This window comes from Nomascus leucogenys, chromosome 8 (genome assembly GCF_006542625.1).
Source record: "Nomascus leucogenys isolate Asia chromosome 8, Asia_NLE_v1, whole genome shotgun sequence".
Taxonomy (NCBI): domain Eukaryota; kingdom Metazoa; phylum Chordata; class Mammalia; order Primates; family Hylobatidae; genus Nomascus; species Nomascus leucogenys.
Genome location: NC_044388.1, coordinates 54,635,443 through 54,660,172, shown reverse-complemented (window position 1 = coordinate 54,660,172; position 24,730 = coordinate 54,635,443). Strand labels below are relative to the sequence as shown.

The window sequence follows — 24,730 nt, the reverse complement described above, 5'->3', positions numbered from 1 at the left end:
GTAGAAAGCACAGTCACTCATTTTTAAAATGCCATCTTCATGCAGTTCACCCAGTGGCCACTAGTGGCCTCTAAGAGGCCTTGCATCCGCGGTTACCAATCTGCGGATGATGACTGGCTCCAGGAACACCAGCCCCAAGTTAAACCCTTGTCCCCATTTTTTTCAGTGGCCACTCTTCCAGTTAGCAAGCTGCTCCTGTAATTCTGACTGAGAAATGCAGAGGCAAGAAGAGGAAAAGGGGGGAAATGGCAAGTTTTTCATTGCTAATAGTTCTGTAGCAGTGAGCCTTGCCCATCACTGTGTGTGATATACACGGTGTTATAAGGTATACTGAGTGTATATAATGCCCTTAAGTCATGGCTTTGGTAACATTTGGTTAAGAATTATTTTGGTAAAATCTATATTTTAAAATGTATAAACTCTTGTAAGTTTCCTCTCATACACACCATGATATTCAAGAAAAAAAATGAAATATTTGAGGTAGGCACGGAAATCCCAGAGGTGGGACCAGCCAGTCAGTGGTGGCATTTGACATCTTTGCATGATTTTAGGCATCTTTAATGTCACCCTTTGAATTCAGTTGTAGCCGGGAAAGGTACTGAGATGATCTCCTCGGATTTGGATTTGTATCAATTTCTAATAGACTGTTCTGCAGGCTTAGTTGGTGTTTCTGAAAAATCTCTCCACTGCCTTCCTGGTCTGAAAGGTTATGTGTAGCTGGAAATGTAACATTCCAGAAGAAACCTTATGTTGTCGGTCTGCTTTGGCTCTATGTTGTTAACAATAGGTGACCATTTGTAGCAGTAATTGGAATCATTTGACAGTTCTAATGTATTGAATTAAAACTGGAAAGCAAGCCTGGCCCTATTTAAAAACTGGGTTCTAGTAGTTTTTCAGGCTAATGGGGTCTTATACCTTTCTAAGAATCTCCTCCATCCCACCACTCCTTGTCAGAATTAAATCAACCAATTAATGATAAACCTCCTCTTTGCGCAGAGTAAACCTCTCTGGATTGAAGGTTACTGAGAGACTAAGAGGCATTCAGTGTATGACTGAGAAATGCTATTGTCCAGCAGCAGTTCCTCCTTTCATTCAGTTCCTGAAAAATATACACTGGTTTTCACATATGTGTCAGGAGCTGCTCCAGGCTGCCCCTTGGGACATAAAGTTGAGTCAGTCCCTGGCCTCAAGAAACTCTCAGTGTAGAAGACAAAATAAATAAAAGATCATTGCAATTCAGTGTAATAAAGACTGTGACTGTGATTTATGCAAATTGCAGTGAAATAACAGAAATCAATGTCTAGTGGTGTGGTGGAGTGGGGAAGAGGATGGAGGAGGGCTTCCTGATGCAAGGATATTGGAGCTGAGACTTACAGGATGAGCATGAGTGTTCCTGACAGGCAAGCGCATGGAAAAGTGTTTGCAGTAGAGGGAACAGTATACTGCAAGAGAGGAGTGACTAAAGGATGAAAGAGAAGATATAGGCCTGGGAAAAGATGGCAGGCATCACACCATAACAGGCCTTGGGGATCTTGCTTTCCTCCTGCAGATAATGGGAGACCTGAGAAAGATTCTAATTAGCAGAAATACATAATCAGAATTATGCTTTACAAAGTGGTAGGGAGGGCCGGGCACGGTGGCTCATGCGTGTAATCCCAGCACTTTGGGAGGCCAGGGTGGGCAGATCACCAGGTCAGGAGTTCGAGACCAGCCTGGCCAACATGGTGAAACCCTGTCTCTACTAAAAATACAAAAATTAGCCTGGTGTGGTGGTGGGTGCCTGTAATCCCAGCTATTTGGGAGGCTGAGGCAGGAGAATCACTTGAACCTGGGAGGTGGAGGTTGCAGTGAGCCGAGATCGTGCCATTGCACTCCAGCCTGGGTGACAAGACCAAGACTCCGTTTCAAAAAAAAAAAAAAAAAAAAAATTGTAAGGAGAAAATGGAGGACAGGAGACACGTTTGGAAGTTGTGGAGATACTCCAGGCTAGAAGAGGAATAGACCAGAGGGATTTTAGCCCCTGGAGGTATGGAGCTCATTTCTCTTGCTCCAGCTTCCTCTGAGCGCCTCAGCAATCCTTCAACATTATAGGTTCCAGGACGTATTAATAACAACACTTTATAACTTAAGCCACTTAAGAAAATGCTTTTAATCATTCTAATTAAGGACATGTTAAAATTCTAGGTACCCAAAAGAAATGTGAGAAAGAGTTATTTTTCCTGTTGTTTTTTTAAATAAATAAACCAGTTTCTCATGGATAGCATTTATGCTTATAGTTTAGTAATAATATTACCAAAAATTGCATGGAGAATTCAGTTCACCAGGGAATTCCTAGTATATAAACCTAAACATTTAACTTATTTCAAGATCCCATCTGTGACAGGTATAATCATTCTCTGAAGAATATTTTACAACCTAGGGAAACAATAGTTTACATTTTTTTCATATTAGAAAAAGAGTAGGAGGACAGGGAGGCAGTTGGTCCTCCGGAGATTTTTTTCTGTTCTTTAACAGTCCATTTTCCGATATGTTTGGAATTAGGCTAAATTGTGTTAGGTAGACAGTTTGAAAGCTGTCACTTTGAAAGAGCGAGCTGCCAAGTTTCTAGCTACAGTATCTCAAAAAAAAAAAAAAAAAAAAAAAAGGCGGCTTAGCAATGAGCTGTTCCATTTTGCCAGGAACTGGGCTTGGACAGGGGAAGCAAATTCATTTCCTGTTTGTGGCAAATGGAGCCTGGATGATGATAACGCTTTTTCCATCTAAACTGTCTTGTTAACCCAATAAACAAAGCAAAAATCAATCTGATAGATTAATCAGTGCTTACTAGAACACACTCCATGGCAAGGGACATTTCCTAGGCAAAATGGACAATGGAATGAACAATGATATTTTTATGTCTATGTTCGTATTTCATGACAGTCATCTTCAGAGTCTTCGATACTATCAGCTGTTATAAGAACCAAATACTTGGTTGACCTGTGTGTGGCTGACTCATGGGCAATGAAATAAATTTTGTTTAATCAGTGGTATTGGGGACCTCACCTCTATCCCCAATACTTTGGACAACCCATTAAGCTTCCTCATGTCTTTTCCATTCGACTACAGTCTGGAACATTATTTCTTTAAACTCTCAACCTCTCTGTGTAGCTTTTAATCTTCTACTTCTTAGCCAAGTTTTATTTTATTTTATTTTATTTTATTTTATTTTTATTTTATTTTATTTATTTTATTTATTTATTTTATTTATTTTATTTTATTTATTTTATTTTATTTATTTTATTTTATTTATTTTATTTTTTATTTTATTTATTTTATTTTATTTTATTTTATTTTATTTTTTTTGAGATGGAGTCTCACTCTGTCGCCCAGGCTGGAGTGCAGTGGCGCAATCTCGGCTCACTGCAAGCTCCGCCTCCCGGGTTCATGCCATTCTCCTGCCTCAGCCTCTCCGAGTAGCTGGGACTACAGGCGCCCGCCACCACGCCCGGCTAATTTTTTGTATTTTTAGTAGAGACGGGGTTTCACCGTGGTCTCCATCTCTTGACCTCGTGATCCGCCCGCCTCGGCCTCCCAAAGTGCTGGGATTACAGGCGTGAGCCACCGCGCCCGGCCCCCAAGACGGACTTTTAAGAGATTATACAGGAAAGTTTTACTTATCACTGCCTTAGTTTTTCCCCACTTATAGTACCACTGTGGTTTTATGTTTTTCCTGAGACATTGGCTTGTTAAAGTGATATTGCAACAGAGTATTAAAGATCACTTAGAAAAAGTAACATGTTAAAAAACATCATGCTTAGAATTAAATGTCAAAAGTATACCAATATAGATGATATAATTTAAACAATTGATATTATCAACTGTCATAAGAACCAAATACTTGGTTGACCTGTGGGTGGCTGACTCATGGGCAATGAAATAAATTTTGTTTTATACATATAACTTTATATATATATAAAAAGTTTGCTTATATATTATATATATACACATATATCATATGTAAATATATTGCCTATAATATGTAAACAATATATTGTATGTAAATAATATATAAAAAGTATATATTATATATGTAAACAATATATTTTTAAAAACCAAACTCATGGGTTTATAGTTTTTTCATAGTGAAAACAAACAAATATATAAACAAATATATGTTTGCTTATATCTATTATATATAAATAATATATAATATATAAATATATAAATAATGTATAATATATAAACAATATATATTTGTAATATATTATTTGTTTATATAATATAATATAAACATATGTAATATATTACATATAACTTATATGAACAATATATAATATATAATCTGTTTTTATATATTATATATAAACATATTCATGATATATATATATATGTTTGTTTTCACTGTGAAAAAACTATAAACCCATGAGCTGAGGTTTTGTCTTTTTTTTTTTTTTTGACTTAGGTTTTCTATTCTCAAAGGCGTTAATCAGCACCCTTTTTCTCACCCTTTGTTATCAACATATAAGCAGGCTAGAAAGACAGTATTTTGTTCCAGTGTGAAACAAAACTACTGATCTGGAGGTCTTATGTTATAAATTCCCACATCATACCTTCAACTACATATATGTCCTGAAACTAGCATATTTTGAGAATAAAATGGTAAATGACATTTAAAGGACACCTATGGTTAATCCTACAGTAAATGAGATAATTTATTTTGAAATGAATGATCAACTCTAAGCTCCGAATTTTCAGGTAAAAGGTGTTCAAGTGAAAGGAGGCACATTTGCTGTGGCATTTTTGCACATTGCCCCAGGCACTATAGCCAGATAATTAAGACATTGTCCAGTCTTCAAGGGGATTACAATCCCATGGCTAAAAAATCACCTATATAAGGATAATACAAAGAGATTAATGATAATACTTTAAAAAAAAAAAAAAAGACAGATGTTTCCTGAGAATCAAGAGGAGAAAAGCTTTCTATTTACCTGTGGAAATTCAAAGCAAGCCTGTCTGCTCAGAAGACAAGGAGTATAAAAGGGCATGCTTCCCTGGGAAGGTTAGAAGGCCACTGCTAAAAAGCTTCCCAGGGACCTTCTTTACCTTGTGACTTCCATTGCTCAGATTCCAGCCTCACACCATGCCTTCTCAGATACCTGACTTCTTAATGATGGGTCCTAAGGGCCCATCCAAATGCTCAGTGCTACTATGATTATTATTGCCATCAATTTCTGAGCATTTACCATGTACCAGGCCCTATGATACAGCACTCGGTGCATTTTCTCATTTAATCCTCACACCAACTTCATTTTGCAGATGAGAAAATTGAGGCACAGGACATTTACGTAACTTGCCAAGGTCACAAAGACAGTGAGTGAGAGTTGGGATTTGGGTTCAGGCAGCCTAGCTCCATAGTCTATGCTCTTACTATGCTCTTCTACTTCTCTTAATGATAATAACAATAATAATAATAAACATTTATTAAGGCCGGGTGCCGTGGCTCACGCCTGTAATCCCAGCACTTTGGGAGGCCGAGGCGGGCGGATCACAAGGTCAGGAGATCGAGACCATCCTGACTAACACAGTGAAACCCCGTCTCTACTAAAAATACAAAAAATTAGCCAGGCGAGGTGGCGGGTGCCTGTAGACCCAGCTACTCAGGAGGCTGAGGCAGGAGAATGGCGTGAACCCCGGGGGGCGGAGCCTGCAGTGAGCCGAGATCGCGCCACTGCACTCCAGCCTGGGCGACAGAGCGAGACTCTGTCTCAAAAAAAAAAAAAAAAAAAAAAAAGAATGTACTTGGTGTCAGCCACTCTATACGATAGGTACTTCATTCCCATATTAAAGATAAGAAAACTGAGGCTCAGAGAGATTAAATAACTTTTCTGGGGCTGCACAATTAGTAAGTTGTGAAGCATTTCCAAAAACATATTCTGAAAAATGCAGATCTCCAAAGAAAAAAGTCTCCATAGTCACTTACGTTTGGAAACCATTGCCCATCTAGGATATCTGTGGTGTCCATCAGCATATTAAAGTCTCACATGAATGCTTCAGTAAAGAATCCTGATCAGCTTTGGTTAGGCCAGCATTTTCCACACTGGTTTAACCACAGAGCTCTAATTCTTCCAATACCTGTCAATATTCCATAAAACTAGCACTATGCCATGATGGACTGACTAACCAGTCTGACTAGACATTAACCAGGTACACTAGGCTAGGATGTAAAGCTGGAAAGCCAGGTTTTCATTTGCAATGAGAACTAGGATGGATGAGACATACCAATGATACCAAAGAAACACTTGAGTATTTCTCCCTCTCCAGCTTTACTTTGCCTTGTAGGTAGAGCTGCTTGGGAAGCCAAGGCAGGACTCATTTCAGGGGCACATTATCATGCAGGGAGGGAGGGTAGAAGTAGAGAAGGCAAATCCAGGAGTACCAGAGGAGCAGTGCCTTGAACCCCTACATGCAGGCTAAACTCACGTGGCCCCTCACCCAGAACACTGCAACAGCTTCCTAACTGGGTTCAGCTTCCACCATTGCCCCTTCCAATCCCTCTTCCACTCTGCCACCAGAAGCAGTTTAAATATATATATAAATCTAATCGTGTCAGTTTGCTGTTTCAGATTCTTCACCGGATCCACCATGCAATTAAAACCCAAACTCCTTCGCATGGTCTCCAAGGCTCGCATGATGAGCAGCCTCCTCCTTACTCTTCCACCGTGGCTCCCTCTAATACATTTCAGCCAATCGTCATCTTTCAATTTCTTAAGCAACTACACACTCTCTTGCCTCAGTCTTCACCTATCCTTCTTTCTCTGCCTGAAGCATTCCTCTCCACCTCCCTTTCCACGTGGACAACTGACTCCTCTTTTGCTCACTGCTTATGTCTCACTTCCTTCAGAGAAATTCCTTATTTTCCACCCCCTAAATGTGGGTTAGGGGTTCCTCCCTGATACTCCCCTCAGTACTCTTTACTTCCTTTGTCAGAGATGTCTGACACTGTGTCATAATTATCTGTCCACATTTTAGCATTTACTGCTGTGCGTTTCCTTAGCTAGTAGTTATTGGATAGTTGCCTCATCAACATTTATACCCATGTCTTGAGTGGCAACATAAAATAGCACACTCATAACATTCCCAGAGGACAAGAAGCTAGGGAGAATATTAAATACATTAAATGCATACTTAGGGGTTAAAATGAACTTAAGAGCATGGGACAGTGAACCAAATCCAATAAGAAGAAATTTAACACATGCAAAGTCTTAACGTCGAACTAAACAGAAGAAAACAATTGCACAAATAAATATAGCCAAATAGCAACATGAGTGGGTGACTTGTAGGGGCCTCAACTGAATTTTGATCCATTGTTGCTAGAAATAACATTAGAATGTGTTTTAAGGGAGGCTGAGGCAGATGGATTACCTGAGGTCAGGAGTTTGAGACTGGCCTGACCAATATGGTGAAACCCCATCTCTACAAAAACAAAAACAAAAAAATTAGCCAGGTGTGGTGGTGTCAGCCTGTAGTCTCAGCAACTTGAGAGGCTGAGACAGGAGAATCGCTTGAACCCAGGAGGCAGAAGTTGCAGTGAGCTGAAACTGCACCACTGAACTCCAGCCTGAGCAACAGAGCAGGACTCTGTCTCAAAAAAAAGTGTTTTTAAGGGTTTTGCTTTATCAGATGCATAATATAAGTCAACAGTGAGTTAAGAGTATCTAAGACACTAATAATATCTTGAGCTGAAATAATAGACTATTTATTTTAAAAGATGTAATGGTCTCATTTTTTTTTTTTTTTACAGAAAAACCACAACTAGAGTAATGTACTTAATTCCAGAAAATAACACTTCAAAAGAAAAATTGACAAAATGGAAAATATTCCAAAACAGAGTGTTGGATAAAAGTTCTAGAAATAACTTCTTAAAAATGTTAAATAGGCTGGGTGCGATGGCTCACGCCTGTAATCCTAGCTTTGGGAGGCTGAGCGGGCGGATCACCTGAGGCCACGAGTTCAAGACCAGCCTGGCCAACAAGGTGAAACCCGTCTCTACTAAATTAAAAAAAAAAATACAAAAATTAGCGGGGCATGGTGGTGAGTGCCTGCAATCCCAGCTACTCAGGAGGATGAGGTGGGGAGGATTGCTTGAACCCAGGAGGCAGAGGTTGCAGTGAGCCAAGATCGCGCCACTGCACTCCAGTCTGGGCAACGGAGCAAGACTCTGTCTCAAACAAACGAACGAACAGTTAAATAAATGAAGAATGTTTTACTCAGGAAAAAAAAAAAAAAACCCTATGAGCAGTCTTTAAATACCTAGAGAGTGCCAGATAAAATGAATAAGAGGACTTATTCTATATTTATCTAGAAGTCAGAACGAGGACCCATGGTTAGAAAAATTACAGGGAAGTAGATGTCAGTTTATCTTAAGAGAAGTTTTCAAATAATTAGAGTTGTTTAAAAATGGACTGTTTGCCCAATGAAATAATGAGTTCCCTGTTCAAATGGAAGCTAGAAGCTCAAGTAGTAGGGCTCTCATGAAAATGTTTCATGCAGGATATAGCAGTTCTGCCAGATGGCTGAGAAGATGCTATTGCTTTCTGTGAGATTCCGTAAGGATGTAATCTCAGTAGATTCCTTCCATTGGTGCTGGTAAATGGAGAACTGATGAAACCCATTTCTAAGGACTTTGGTTTTTAGCTATTTTTTTAAAAAAATTCTTTAAAGGCCCTATGCTAAGAAAGAGGACCAGAGGAGTTGATTGCTAAGCTCCTTTTCAACAGGGACATTTGTGCTTCTCTAGCTCATTCTTGGGCTGGTTTATCACTGGGGATTGTGGCCTTAATAAGACCAGAGAACTTAGGAGAAAGGCAGCCTGGAATAGAGCGGTCTAGAGAATTAAACATCTTTAGCTCACAGCATAATGGAAAGAAAGTGCCCTTCAGGGGAACATGTATACAGCAGGGTTCTGAGAAGAGGTAAAAATAAAACTGCATCCTGCACTTTCTGCTTGCTGTAATGCTGCTGTCGGAGTAACCCGGGGAGCACCGTGCCCTGTGAAATGGCTGTCTCGGTTTAGGGGCCGTGAGCCACAGTAAGCCTAGGACCTACCATGTGCCAGGCATAGTGCCAGACCCATTGCACCGTTATCTCATTGAGCCGTCATAGACCTTCTCAGGGTATTAGTATCCTCATTTTAAAATCAGAAAATTCAGATTCTGAAAGGTAAATTACCTTAACGCAGTCATTTTGAGACCTGAGATTCAAACTCAGGATTGCCTGAACGTTGAATTGCTCAGCAGTGTCTCAGGGACTCCTGGACTTCAGGACCGAAGAGGAACTTAAAGAACCCAACTTCTTGGTTTTGACTATGGAACACAATGGGGTCCAAAGGGACCAGGCATCCTGCACAGGATTTATGTGTGGAGGTAAAGGAAGCCATTCGACTATGGCAGTAGATGCCCCGGCATGGGTACAAGCTCAGCAGCTGTGCTTTCTGTGCACATGGTGCTTATAGCCATGAGGGCAAATCATGCATCAGGCAGGGGCAGGGAGGGGAAGGGCAAGAGGCCAGGGCACCCCTGCTGACCCTTCTACCCTCCCACCCCACCTTCTCCCCAGTAACCCTTTACAATACCAAATGCACATGCAGAAACCAGTCTCTAGACTGGATCTTCTAAAGCACAGTGAGGACAGGGAGTTAGGATGACCCCCACTTTCCGTCATCATTCATAGAGGGGAAGGGGAAAAGGGCAGGAGGAGAGCTAACTTTCATGTGTCAGACCCTTTGCCAAATGCCTGCATATGTGTCATCTCATGCCGTCTCCTGTCACATTCCTGTAAGATGGGGAACATGTTAGGCTATGAAGTGAATATTAGTGTCTCCATTCTATGATGAAGAAATGAATTTAAGTCACACATATGAAGTTAGACAACTAAGAAAGATATGATTGACATTCACACTCCTGATGCCACAAATCAAAAGAAAAACCTGTGAATGTTGGCATCAGACAGTCCAGGTTTTGACTTTTGAGCTGGCCCGTTAGTAGCTAAGGAAAGCTGAGGATAGTTTCTGTGTAGCTGAAAACAATCACACTTATCTCACGGAAATGTTAGTGTCCTTTCTCCAGACCTGCAGAATGTGAAATCCCTCTTTCCTGCATTTGAGGGATGAGATCTACTTTTAGAATTACAGAGGGAGGGGGCATTTGACCCTTCTTGAGGTAAAAGGAGAATTTTGGATTAATGGCTAACTTTGTCCTTCGAATGTCCCCCTGAGGCTTTGTCAGATTTGATTCCTTCCTTTGGAAAGATAAGAAAATTGAAGTGGCTATTCCCTGCTTCTGCCTGGTTAGTCACAGAGTGAGGCAGTGACATGATGGGAAGCTTCTAACATAACGAAAACTAGCGTGAGACTGAGAACCTGAAGACTTCAACTATGGCCCTAGCTTCTCTGTATTTGGATCTCCCAGACGGGCATCCATCTATCCCACAGTGAGTGCCTTGTGGACTGAAACGAGATCAAAGGTGGAAAAAGCTTTAAAAAGCTCTTCAAAAACAAGAATGTCACAAGAGGCTGACTGTCGAGACTGTGTTCCCCTACCCCCGCCTCCTACAGAGTTTCATCCAGCAGACCTTGCTACCTGCCTTCTTCAGGGAAGATAATCTTGTTTTCGAGATTGTGTTTAAACTAAAGTTAGTTGCTTATTTTCTTCAATTGTTTTTCTTGTTCCTAGAGTTTCTTAATGTCACGAGTGTTCACCTGTTCAAGGAGAGATGGGACACTAACAAGGTGGACCACCACACCGACAAGTATGAAAACAACAAGCTGATTGTCCGCAGAGGGCAGTCTTTCTACGTGCAGGTTGACTTCAATCGTCCATATGACCCCAGACGAGATCTCTTCAGGGTGGAATACGTCATTGGTGAGTGCCATGTGCAAGCCCCAGTCTTGACACCATGGGTTACATTGTAGAGAGAGGTGGGTACAGGCACAGTTGTGTGATTTCCAAGTGTCATATGTCAACAGTGGCGGGAGCTGGAATGACATCCAGCCCCTGAATCACCCTGTGCTCTAAGACTGGTCTGTATAGTGCCAAATATTAATAACTTGGGGGCACTCAAAGCCCAAAGAGAAAATCTCATGTAAATAAAAGTAAAACTGGTATAAAGTGTTGCTTAACTAAATTATTCTTCCTCAAACAAATGGTTTTGGCGTCCTATGGTTGTAACTTTTATCTCCATGATTTAATTGGTCTCATGTGCGAAAATCTTTGTAACTCTTAGCATACAATCCATGATTGCATTCCCAAAATTGGTTCTGCTCTGATCTAGTCCCATGGGATGGCCCATGAAAAATGGATAGTCCAGTAAACTTCACTAAACACTTTGTACTTTGTACTTTAATCACCTTTTTTTTAGAGACAGAGTCTTGCTCTGTTGCCCAGGATGGAACAGTGGTGCGATCTCAGCTCACTGCAGCCTCCACCTCCCAGGTTCAAGCGATTCTGGTGCCTCATCCTCCAGAGTAGCTGGGACCACAGGTGCACACCACCACGCCCAGCTAATTTTATGTATTTTTGGTAGAGGCGGAGTTTCACCATGTTGTCCAGGCTGGTCTTGCACTCCTGACCTCAAGTTACCTGCCCACCTCAGCTTCCCAAAGTGGTGGGATTGCAGGCGTGAGACACCATGCCCAGTCTTTAATCTCCTCTTGAAGATTAACAATTCGCGTTAGCTTCAAAGGTTTGGGGAAGGACCATTTAACTTTGGTCTGGTGCTTCTTAAATTAATTTGATCATGGAACCCTTTTATTAAGTTATAGCTATTAACATTTGACACATTTTGGTAAAATTTCTAAAGGAATTTATAAGATTATCAAGGAAATACATGCACAGAGAAGCAAGGGTGGCACAACATAGGAAATCTGCCCATATAATCCTATGCACAAATTAAAGGAAAAAATTAGGCAATCAAATCAGTAGTCACAGAAAGGTACATGATAAAATTCAGCATCCAGTTTTAGAAAAAGAGTTTAAGGGGAAAAATTTAGAAAAAAAAAAAAACACCTCAATGATAATAAAGATTGTTTACATCAAAACAACAACTTTTGGTATCTAAGTGGAAAAAAGTTAACAAATTTCATTATAATCAGAAATTAGAAAGAAATGCCTGTTATCATCATTCCCTTTTTAAAAAGAACTGCTTTAAAGATTTTAGTAAATGAACAAGGTAAGAGATATATCTGCTATAAATGCTGGAAACTAAGAAGTAAAACTATATATTTGTTAATACTATGATTGTGTATGTAGAAAACCCAACAGATTCAAGGGAAAAAAGCACTGTATTAATAAAACTTTGTAAGTTGGCTAGATAGAAGATAAATATATAAAAATCAATAACTTTTATCTTCTCCAGCACTAAGCACCCAGAAATAGACATAAAAAAATTTCACATGACCAAAACTGTAAAATGTAGGACTAAAACCTGAACACGCAACCTATATAAACCAGCTATTAAATCTTAATAAAAAACATGAGAAACCAATGAAAAGTCAAACATGTTCTTGAGTGGGAAGTCTTTCTGTACACATTTTTAGTCTCCAAAGCGGTTGGTCAAAGAATGCAAAATTTCAGTTAGATAGAAAGGATGAGTTTTAGTGACCTATTCCACAGCATGGTGACTATAGTTAACAATAACGTATATTTCCAAATTACTAAAAGAGTAGATTTTAAATATTCTCACCACAAAGAAATGCTATGTGAAGGAATAAATATGTTAATTAGCTTGAATTAATCAATCCACAATGTATATTTTGATCAAAACATCACATATTGATTAAAACATCACATCCCAAAACCCCATAAACATATACAATTATGGTTGTCAATTTTTAAAAGCCTCACAAAATTAATATGTAAATTTAATGCATTTCCAATTAGAATCCCAATGGAGTTTTGAGTTGTCTTTGGCTTTGGTTTTGGTTTTTTGGACTTGTATAAAATAATCTTAAAGTTCATTTGAAATAATAATTACCTGGTGATAGCCAAGGAAATCATACAAAGAAATAATAAGAGTATTTTCTATCAGAAGCAGCTATCAGAACACACTATGAAAAATATTTAGTAGGACATAATAGAGAATCCAGAAATGGATTTCAGTATATGAGTTAATATGATTGTTGGGTTCATGAAGTAAGAAAACCATATGAGATTTTATTTGTTTGCTTGTTTTTAAATAAATGATGCAGAAATAACTGACCCTCCAACTGGAAGAAAGTTTAAAAATTGACCCTTATCTTATCCCATATACAGTAGTAAATTTCAGATGGAATGAGTATTAATGTAAAAAAAAATCTCACAAGACAATTTTTTGAGGAAATTTAACAGACTTAACTAAAAAGTGGAAACTCCGACACTGTAGAAGAAAACAAAAACCTCGTACAGTTATGTGCCACATAGCAACATTTCAGTCAATGACAGATCATGCATAGGTGATCTTATGAGATTCTGATGGACCTGAAAAATTCCTATCACTTAGTGATGTCATAGCTGTCATAATATAATAGTAAGATTACTTAATTTTTAAAATGTAGTGTAGCCTAAGTTTATAGTGTTTATAAAGTCTACAGTAGCATGCAGTAATGACCTAGGCCTTCGCGTTCACTCACCACTCACCTAGGGCTACTTCCGGTCCTGCAGGCTGCATTCATGGTAAGTGTCCTATGCAGGTGTACCATTTTTTACTTTTTATACTGTATTTTTACTGTACTTTTTCTATGTTTATATATAAATGTTTCTATGTTTATATATAAATACTTTACATTGTGTTACAATTGCCTGCAGTGCTGTATTCAGTACAGTAAAACACACTACGAGTTTTGTAGCCTGACAGCAGTAGGCTCTGCCATATAGCCTAGGTGTGTAGTGGGCTGTACCATCTTTGTTTCTGCAATGTTCACACAATGACAAAATCGCCTGCCTAACAACATATTTCATCCCATGCATGACAACAAATACGCATTTGAAGCTCCGAACCACAGTTCTGCTGCAATTATGAGGGAATTTTTATCTCCATCTTTAAAGCCAAACATTTAGGGTGGGGAGGAGAGGAGAGGGAAGCTTCAGCTCTGAACTGGACTTGTCTGAGGTTTAAGACACTCTCATAGGCCATTCAGAAAATAATTATGATAATGGAAGTCTTAGGAAAACTGGTAAGATGAATGTCTTAGATTGGGTTACTAGGAAACAAACTCTGAGAAGAAGACTTGTGTGCAGAAAGTTTACTGGGGAGATCTCTCAGGATCAACATCTGCAAGGCAGTGGAGGAATCAGTGTTGGGCAGAGGGAAGAGTTGAACTGCAGTGCAGACAGGGCCCCCATAGATCTCAAGGTGAACTCTAGCTATGGGTTGGATCTTCAGAGTGGTCTCGCCTAGAGCCAAGGGCATGGGCCTGTTATACCTTTTATACCTTGACTGGGGTTGTAGCCTTGGTGTAATTGCTTCTCTATGGCTGAGGGCAACCCCTGAAAGCAACTAAATAAATGAGAATTGTCAGCCGCCAGCACTCCCAACAATGGGAAAGGTCCAGGCAGCACACCACAGCTTCCACTACAGTGAACATTTTAAGTCCTCTTTTCTTTTTTACACAAGAAATACTATTACTTTTGTTCCCTCAATAAAAGAGGGGGAAAAGCATAGCTAATTTGTCTTTGAGATAAAATCTGTACATTTCTAAACCAACATGTATTCTAAACCTTTCAGAACCCATGATGTGTGCCTTCAGAGTTCAGCTGTATTCTAATATGTGTGGGCCATTATAGGGCCACATGTATTTGAAGATTTTCTATTATAGGTCACACACATTTGAAGATTTTTCATTGCCCAACCTGTTGTAGATACAAGAAAGGCAAGTGACAAAATTCCACACTCTACTATTTAGTGTAGAAATTAAGCACACTTCGAGGGGCCTTGAGGGACCCACGATGGAGGATTTATCTTGATCAGAGTCCTTTCTGCATCTCATGTCATTCAGGAAGTTACATGACAGCCTCAACTTCATGGCTGCCATAGTTCTAAGACTGGAAGAAAAAAGAACATTGCTGGGGAAATAATTCTCTTAAAATTCAGTGCCTGTTTCAATAGGACTGAATAAAGCCAAGGAAATTAGATTTTAAGGGTAATTGCTATAATGAGAAGAGACAAGTATAGAATGTGAACTAGAAATGAAATTAAGTGCAAAGGTTTCTATATGCAGGTGCACCTCAATTTCCAGAAACTCAGAATATAAAAATGATGGTTTAGAAAGGAAAAAGAATATAATTTCCATGCGTTTTTAAAAATCTGGCAACACCATTTTAAGAGAAGATCCATTTTAGCTAACGTTTTACAATCAGCTAAATATCTAAACATATGAGATGTCATTTACTATTAAAAGTGAACCAAACTTTAACATAAATTTAAAAAAAAAACAGAAAAGAGAATAAATACTTTGTTAAAAATAAAGGGCACTTAAAAGAATCTCTGCCAGTACATCTTTAAGAGTGTTTATAACAAGAGACTTACCAACAGAGATTGACTTACTCTCACTCACTATATTAGTCAGGGTTCTCTTGAGGGACAGAACTAATAGGATATATGTGTGTGTGTGTGTGTGTGTGTGTGTGTGTGTGTGTGTGTGTGTGTGTGTGTTGTGCGTATATACATATAAAGGGGAGTTTATTTAAGTATTAACTTATATGGTCACAAGGTCCCACAATAGGCTGTCTGCAAGCTGAGGAGCAACGAGAGCCAGTCCAAGTCCCAAAACTGAAGAACTTGGAGTCCAATGTTCAAGGGCAGGAAGCATCCAGCATGGGAGAAAGATGTAGGCTGGGAGGCTAGGCCCGTCTCTCCTTTTCAAGTTTTTCTGCCTGCTTTATATTCACTGGAAGCTGATTAGCTTGTGCCCACCAGATTAATGGTGGATCTGCTTTCCCCAGCCCACTGACTTAAATGTTAATCTCCTTTGGCAACACCTAGGATTAATACTTAGTATCCTTCAATCCAATCAAGTTGACAGTATTAACCATCACACTCACTATATACTTAAAAAAAAATTTTCTTTTTAGGTTCGGGGGTAAAGTGCAGATTTGTTAAATAGGTAAAAACATACCTGTTTCATAAAGCAAGCTATTATTGTATTTAAAATACAGAAAAGATAACTTTACACTTAATTGCTTCCAATTTGCATTCAGTTCTTTGTTGAGGTTGCTTTCTCATTCCCTGTGCCTGTATAGATGAGCTGAGATATGTTAGTACACTGTAGTTTCCCTATAGTGCTGTTCTCAGAACTTAGGTCATGGGATTTATTTATGTGATTCTGCCTTCTAACCAATTTCCTTCCCTCCCTCCCTGCCTCCCTCCCTCCCTCCCTCCCTCCCTCCCTTCCTTCCTCCCTTCCTTCCTTCTTTCCTTCTTCGTTCCTTCTTTCTAAATATTTAAATAAATAGGGCTCTTGGGTGGTGTGCTGGGCTCTGAGTAGAGAAGGTGAGCAGGAGAGCTACTGCCTTACCTGGCCAGGGCTTGGTGAGCTGTGCTGCAGGGGTTCTTTGTGCTTTGATAACTGCGTTCATTAGTTGCTGGCAGAGCACAGCTATCTCTGTGAGTTAGGTGGGAGGTGTTAATGAATCTGAGGAGGTGGGTGTGGCTGAAAAATGCCCTGGGCGTCTGCAGGGCCTTCTCTCTCTCTCACCTCTGAGCCTGCAGCCATGACAAATCATGAAAGGCAAGGAGGGGAGTGCTAATCACAGGTTTTACCAACCTGTGGCTGAGGCTGTGAAAGCTTGGGAACAGCTTGTGGTGTTAATTTGCTGTTACTTTGACATGGGCCCGTGCTATTTTGATACCCAGTTGAGGGAGAAATCCCAAGCTGTCTTTCTCACCAGCTCTCCCCCTCAAAAGAGCAGAGGTTTCACTCCCCGAGGAGCCCTCCGAAGTGGCAATAGGGTCTATGAGCAAGTTTCTTTCTCCCTGGAGTTCAACCACAGGAACCTGGGGGTGTCCAGGTCAGTGCTTTGGCGATTCTCCTGACCTTTTCCTCAATTCTATGATGGCCCTCACAGATTCAAGCTTCACATTTCTGGTTACAGCAGAAAGATGAGGAGAAGGATGGCATTAGCAAGACCTACCCCACTTATCAGGAAAACAAAAGCTTTCCCAGGCACTTCTGGCAATCATTTATGTCTCATTTGCTACCCTTAGCTGTAAGGGAAGCTGTGAAAGTATTCCCTTTTTCCAGTCTTTTCAGAGGAGAGGGACGGGGCAGAGCTGAAAGTGGGTGCTGGTGGACCCGCAGTCATGTGTGCTGGGCAACCCCCCAAGCTGTGCCATCCTGTGAGTATAAAAGTGCAGTCCTAATGCCGGCAGCCTCGAGGCAGGTTGTCCATCACCCACTCAAGCATTTCTAGGACTGTGTCAACTGCACATGTTCTGCATCACGAACCCCATAAAACATGGAAATGTCATCAGCAATACTTTAATATCTTTCTTTCACTTATTTCTTGAGTAGCGTTTATCGAAAGCCGGCGGGGTTGTTGGATGCTGTTGTGTTTTCAGGGTTGGAGTGACATGGATGATTCTCATTTGAGATAGCTTGCTCTGGCCCACTTCAGGGAATCAGGGTAATTCAGGATTGGAGAGGAGATGATCAGAAGAGAGAGGATGAGAACCTCGGTTATGGCTGCAGTTGTAGACGTGGACAGGAGTGATAGGGCTTGAGAAATATTTAGGAGGCAAAATCTACAGGATTTGTGTTGGGGAGTCTGTGAGGGGTGGAAGGGAGGAGGGTCAAGGTCGACTTCCAGGTGGCTGGCTTATGTGACTATGATGACAGATGCTAGCACTTCCAAATGAGATAAAGAATGCCTGGAATTCCAGAGGGAAAAAATCAAGTGTGGAAAATGCTAATGGTCGTAGTAGCTTAATTGATAACTTATTTGCACTGGTACTGTGCAGAGGTGCTGTGTGCCACCCATTTAATTGTTCAAGCAGCCCTCTGGGCATTGGACTATGGCCATCTCCATTTTTCCCATGAGATAATGGTTGAAAGGATTAAGTAATTTACCCAGGTCACACCTGGAAAGTACTGGGACCTCAATTTGGACCCAAGCAGCCTCTTCTACTTATAATGCTTACCACCTCCACCAACGGAGCCTCCACCAAGGAGATGGTGGAGGTATGAATGTGATTCTGTTTGAACTGGTGAGTGTGAATTACTTGAGGTACTTTTAGATAAACCTGTCCAATAGATAATATGAGTCTAAAGCTTCGGGAGGAGGTTTGGGTTGGACAGGAGATAATCTGGATATCATACACACATGGGCAAGCTCACTCAGAAAATGGTAAATCAAGTCAGCAGTGGACTGAGGCTTAAGCCCTGGGGAAAACAACTTCTAAGGCATCAGTCCAGAAACTAGAGGCCCTGGAGGAGACAAAGACCAAATGAGCAGATAAACAGAAGGAAAATAAGGGGAGTTCAGTGTCACTCAATCCAGGAGAGTTGCGTGTTTCAAGAGGAAAGCATGACCAATGTTATTAAATATAACTAGGAGATGCAGTGAGATACTAACTTCCCACTGGAGTCAACACTGGTTGAACTTGGGGAGATTCCAAATTTTAATGGTCTAAAAGTCAAGGAGATGTGAGTAAATGGGTGTAGTCAATTTGGATGAATCTTTAAAGAAATTTGAAGGAGAGGAAAAGAGAATTTGGATGGTAGCTAGAGAGTAATGTGAGTGAGAGGAGGGGTGTTTCGATTTCGGTATTTGTTTCAGGATTGGAGGGACTGGAACATGTAGCAGGCAGAGAGGAAAGAATCAGTCAAGGAAGAATTCTGAAGATTCAGGAGGGACTGGAGGAGAATCCTGGAGGAGATAGAAGCATAGAGGACAGGGGCACGGGTGAGGGGCTGAGAAGGAAAGAAAACCCCTCATCTTCCCAGGTTGTTGAGAAACAGGTGAGGGAGCGTATGACTGCTGTAGGTGGAGAAGTATGAACTAAGCCTCATGCCTGACACTCTCAAGTTATTTAAAGATATAGGTGGTGAGCAGGTGCTATAGGGTCTTAGGGAGGCAGAGGAGTACCCTTATATCTGAAAACATCATCCATATCCTTTAAGACTATGTCTTCCTATGGATTTTGTTTCAGAAAGTCTAGGTACAATCATCATGCTGATGTGTGATTTTCACATACATAACATAGTTTCTCTATTGAGAAATGTCTTGCCCCAAATTGTGCGGCTTGTAACGTGTAGAGAACTATTTCTTAGCCTATACTCTTTCAACTATTTTATGCTGCATTTTGGTGAAAATAGACAGCCTATTTCATCATTTTGAAGCAACGTTTATATAGAATGTCATTTCAGATTTTTGCTCCTATGGGTTTCTGCATTGATGATCAACGTGTTTATTTTTAAGCGTCTCTGTGAAGTGACTAATAATGGCATCTAAGAAAGTAGGACAGTGTTTCCCAGAGTGTGTTCTCTATGAACACCTGTCATGTGAGATGCTCCTTGGGGGAAAAAAGTTCCATCGTCAAATACATTTGGATCATGCTGTGTTTTGTGTCTCTCCTCATAGAGGCCCAAGGCACATTAATATATAAAAGGCTGTGAGTAGACACACAGTCAAAAAATGAATCTTGTTTAGCCCAACAAATCCCAAAATTGTTCTACTATAAACGCTACCCTACCACATTTTTATTTTTATAATACCATCGAATAAAGTGCAGAACTCATTCCAGGAAATGCTGAACTATAGGCGCATATTACTTCTATTCCATAGAACACTGAGGCAGGTGGCTGACAGAACTTGAACAGATTTGTAGTCTATGCATTGTGATAACTTTATATCCATTTTTACTTTTTGACAATATTTTGTGCAAACATTGAAATAACTATTAATTTGGCATTCATGTTTAGGAACTTTTCAAAAATAATTGTTAAGAGTATGTTTTTATATTTTTATTTTTCAGATATTTATTTGGCTTCTTTTAACCATGAAGCCTATTTATTTTCGTTTTGAATGTGGTTATTGAACTCTTATTGAATACGTTGTATGTGCAAAGCACCATATTGGGATTAGAGTAGTAAGATATGTTCATCCCTTACCTCCAGAGGATTCGTCGTCCAGAGGGAACAGTCTGAGTAGGAAAGGCTGCGTTCAATGCCAGCCTTTTGAACAAAATGCTTAGAAGCTACCTTGGAGGGAGCGACTGATGGCAAGAATAGTTGAAAGAATCTTCCAGAAAGTGCTATTTGAGGCGGGTCTCAAAAAATGAATAGAAATTGACCCAGGGGAATGGAAATTGTATACATTCTGGAAAAAAAAAATAGAAAAGTTCAGTGGAGCATGACATTTTGGAAGCACACTGATGTCTTTGTATGACCTGATAAGAAGTTTAGATGTAATTCTATAAACAGCCAGAAGCCTCTGTAGTAGCATTTTAGGTAGACTATTAAGATCTGATTGTTTTCTACTTTTTAGATTACTATAGCAGAAGTGTGGAAGATAAATTGGAGGACCGAGATTTTGTCAGGGACATTAGTAAGAGACTAAAGGGGGAAAAAAAATCTCACTAACAAATGGTAGGATAAATGGATGCTGCATGAATTTGTATGATTTTCCCCTCCTTTTTTTCCCCCAAAGGAACTTATGTTTACTTCTATAACTAGAAGTAGTAAAATGTGTGTGTGTGTGTGTGTGTGTGTGTGTGTATTTGCATAGTAAAATGGAACTCACCTGTAGTGAAGTAACACACTGTGGTCTGAGGACTAACAATATGCCCCAGTGGCTGGCCCTCTGCCATTTGCAGGTCATCTCAGGGATGACAGCTCATGTGATAAAAGGGCTAAATGAAGCCCTTTTTGGTGGGGAAAGAGGGGGCTTGGACTCAGGCAGTGCCCAGTCAGAACCCGAGCTCCACCATGGATAGCTGTGACAGAATCACTTTACCCCACCCCCCCATCACATTACTGTTTCCTCACCTGAAAATAGGGACTATAATATTTATTTTAAACAACCATTTATGGGTTAAAGGAGATAATGTATAGGAAACCACTTTTTTATTCTCACAATAAACTGGGAGGCAGGGAAGGTAGAAATAAAACTTATTAAAAACATGGAAACTGCCGGGCGCGGTGGCTCACGCTTGTAATCCCAGCACTTTGGGAGGCCGAGGCGGGCGGATCACGAGGTCAGGAGATCGAGACCACGGTGAAACCCCGTCTCTACTAAAAATACAAAAAAATTAGCCGGGCGTGGTGGCGGGCGCCTGTAGTTCCAGCTACTCGGAGAGGCTGAGGCAGGAGAATGGCATGAACCCGGGAGGCGGAGCTTGCAGTGAGCCGAGATTGCGCCACTGCACTCCAGCCTGGGCGACAGAGCGAGACTCCGTCTCAAAAAAAAAAAAAAAAAAAAAAACCATGGAAACCAATGTTCACAGGGATTAAGTGACTTACCCCAGGTTGTGGGCAAAGGATCTGAGCAACATTTCTCGAAAGAAGACACCAAAATGGTCAACTGGCTTATGGAAAAATGCTCAACACCTCTAATCATCAGGGAAATGCAAATTAAAACCACAATTAGGTGCCACCTCATACCTGTTACAATGGTTACTACCAAAGAGAATGATAACAAGCCTTGGCAAGAATGCAGGGAATAGAGAACCCTATACACTGTTGGTGGGAATGTAAATTAAGGCAGCTATTCTGGAAAGTCATGTGACGGGTCCTCACAAAACTAGCAACAGAACTAACATGTGATTCAGCAATCCCACTTCTGGGTATGTATCTAAAGAAAATTGGAATCAGGATGTTGAGAAGATGTATGTAGTCTCATGTTCATTTCAGCATTACTCACAGTAACCAAGACATGAAAGCAACCTAACCAATGGATAAAGAAAATGTGGTATATAGACACAATGGAGTACTATACAGCCCTTAGAAGAAGGAAAATTCTGCCATTCTCAACGAGGGTAGAACTGGAGAGCACTATGCTAACTAAAATAAGCCAGGCACAGAAAGATAAATACTGTATGATCTCACTTATATGTGGAATCTGAAAAAGTCAATCTCAGAAACAGAGTAGAAAGGTGATTACCAGAGGCTGGGGCTTGGGGGCAAGGAATGAGGAAAGAGAAGATGTTGATCAATGGGTACAAAGTCTCAGACTGAAAGAATAAGTTTTAGTGATCTACTGCACAGCTTGGTGACCACAGTTTAAAATAATGTATTGCATATTTCAAAATTGCTAAAAGAATAGATTTTTAATGTCTTCACCACAGTTACCTTTCTTTTTTCCATGTACATAGAAAAGAAAGGTAACGATGTAAGGTAATAAACATGTGAATTAGCTGATTGAATCTTTCTACAATGTATACACAGATCAAAACTTCACGTTGTATCCCAATAGATTCCCCATAAGTGATTGTCTATTTTTAAAAAACATCTACACACACACAAAGAAAATGCTTCCAAAAGCAAATAGGAGGGCATTGCTCTCATGTCTTTTGTCTCCTGGTGGCAAAGACAACCATCACTGAACCTCCCAACAGAAATACCCAGCCTCCTTGTTACATCCGTTCTGACAGCTTCATTAGTCACACAGGGGCTCTGACAACCCACAGACCAAGTTCTGCCTGGAATTATTTGCCCATAGTTCTAGCTGAAGTGACAGAAACAGTTTAATCTCAAAGTAGGTGGGATTGCCATCCATATTTTGGTGCCAGAGACCTTACCATGTGCTTCCTCAGCCCTGCCCTGTCACCCACATCATGTTTGCAGAGCTGGAGTTTCTGAGTGAAGCTTACGGTCCTTAGGGTAATAGAGTCACCGATGTCTTTGTCACATCAAGGGTGCCACACAGAGCACTTATGAAGGGCCGTGGGTATCGGAATGAGAACGCTCAGAACATCCACAAACGCTTCCTCCCTGACTGCCTCCTGTGCTTTCTCCCCTCTCTTTCCTATTCCCCTAATTTGCCTTCACCCTTGCTCCTATATCTGTTTCTCTCTGTCTTCACACTTGTATCTTATGATGACCTCTTTCACTTACAAGAATTCATAAATGTGGCTCATTTGCACCCACATAATCGAAACTGTACTCCACCAGAAAGCGCTGGTCTGAACTCAGGGAGGATGGACTGTGGGCATTCCCTGGCTTTTCCACATAAATTCTCAGACATTCTTGCAGCATATGAAGCAAGAGGTGAAAAAGGTGGGGAAAAAATATTTAATGAAAACAAATGTGCCCACTGTGATACCTTGCTCTTGAGTCTCCAATCTAAAAAGAGAGCATGCGAGTGGAATTAAAGCCCACTAAAGAAAGGATCCAAGTGGACTAAATATTCTTCATCTGTGCCCTCCAGTTACTCCAGAAGCGTACTGTAAGGATTGATGAGGGAATAACTGGAAGCTCTTTGAACTGCTTCGTGATAGTTACTTCCTAATAAGATGACCCAATTACCAGCCTTATTTTCAATATTGCAACTATGTAGGAAAGCTAAATTCTTACGGTATTCCTTAAGGAAGGATAACTTTCATAAAATGCTACTATAACAGCAGCCAGAGCCAGACAGGTATTACACAACCATAAGACAGGCTATAAATAGCTATACCTCTCTCTTGCTACCCTCTTCACCCTCTCTTTCTTCTCAATATCTCAGCCTCTTTTCTGATCTTTTCTTTCTTAGGATTTCTATTACTTTCCATCTCGGTCTGTCTGTTTCTCTTGCTCTTGCTGTCTCTCTCTGTCTCTCATGCATACAGACACAATGTCCTGTGGATGCATGTCTAGGTGTTAGTGGCAGCAAATGCACTGGAGTCCCACGGCACCAAAGTATGTTAGCAGCAGTGAATCCACACGGATCTACAGCAACCTCAATTCTTGCCTCCTCATAAGGCAGGAGAGACTGGGGCAAGTTTTAGAGCAGGAGTGAAAGTTTATTCAAAAGCTTTAGAACAGGAATGAAAGGAAGGAAAGTACACTTGGAAAAGGGCCAAGTGGGTAACTTGAAAGACAAGTGCACAGTTTGACTTTGACTTAGGGTTTTTGTTTGTTCTTTTTTTTTTTTTTTTTTTTGAGACAGTCTTGCTCTGTCACCCAGGCTGAAGAGAAGTGGCGCAATCTCAGCTCACTGCAACCTCCACGTCCCAGGTTCAAGTGATTCTCCTGCCTCAGCCTCTCGAGTAGCTGGGATTACAGGCAATTGCCACAATACCCGGCTAATTTTTGTGTTTTTAGTGGAGATGAAGTTTCACCATGTTGACCAGGCTTGTCTCAAACTCCTTACCTCAAATGATCCACCTGAAAGTGCTGAGATGACAGGCATGAGCCACCGCACCTGACTGACTTCGGGTTTTACCTGTTGGCATACTTCTGGGGTCTTGCATCCCTACTCCTGTGATTCACTTAAGTGGGCTGTCTGCGCTTAAGTGGGCTGCGCAGTGGCCTGCTAGTGTTTAGAAGGGGAGCACGCAGAGTGCGTTTACTAGTGTTGTACTCGTGGTCACTTGAGGCATTTTTTCCTTACCAGTTGAGTGTCCCTAGAGGAAGGCCACATACTGGTTAAATTCCGCCATTTTGACTTTTAGTGCGCATGCTTGAGCCCACTCACCCAGCTGCTGAGGTCTTACTGGGAAGCTGCTGATCACCAGTTTCAATATTTCTGTTTGTTGGGAGACTGCCCTTCCCTAGCACTGGCTGGGACCAATTGTTATTTTA

General features: G+C 40.6%; 1 protein-coding gene across 1 annotated transcript in view; it reads left to right on the top strand.

Annotated features, from left to right (window-relative positions):
- Nucleotides 1–24,730, top strand: part of F13A1 (coagulation factor XIII A chain) — a 183,987-nt gene that overhangs the window by 4,724 nt on the left and 154,533 nt on the right. The window contains exon 3 of the mRNA XM_030817263.1: nt 10,710–10,898. Within this exon, the coding sequence (XP_030673123.1) occupies nt 10,710–10,898 (189 nt within the window). The remainder of the gene's footprint in view (nt 1–10,709; nt 10,899–24,730) is intronic.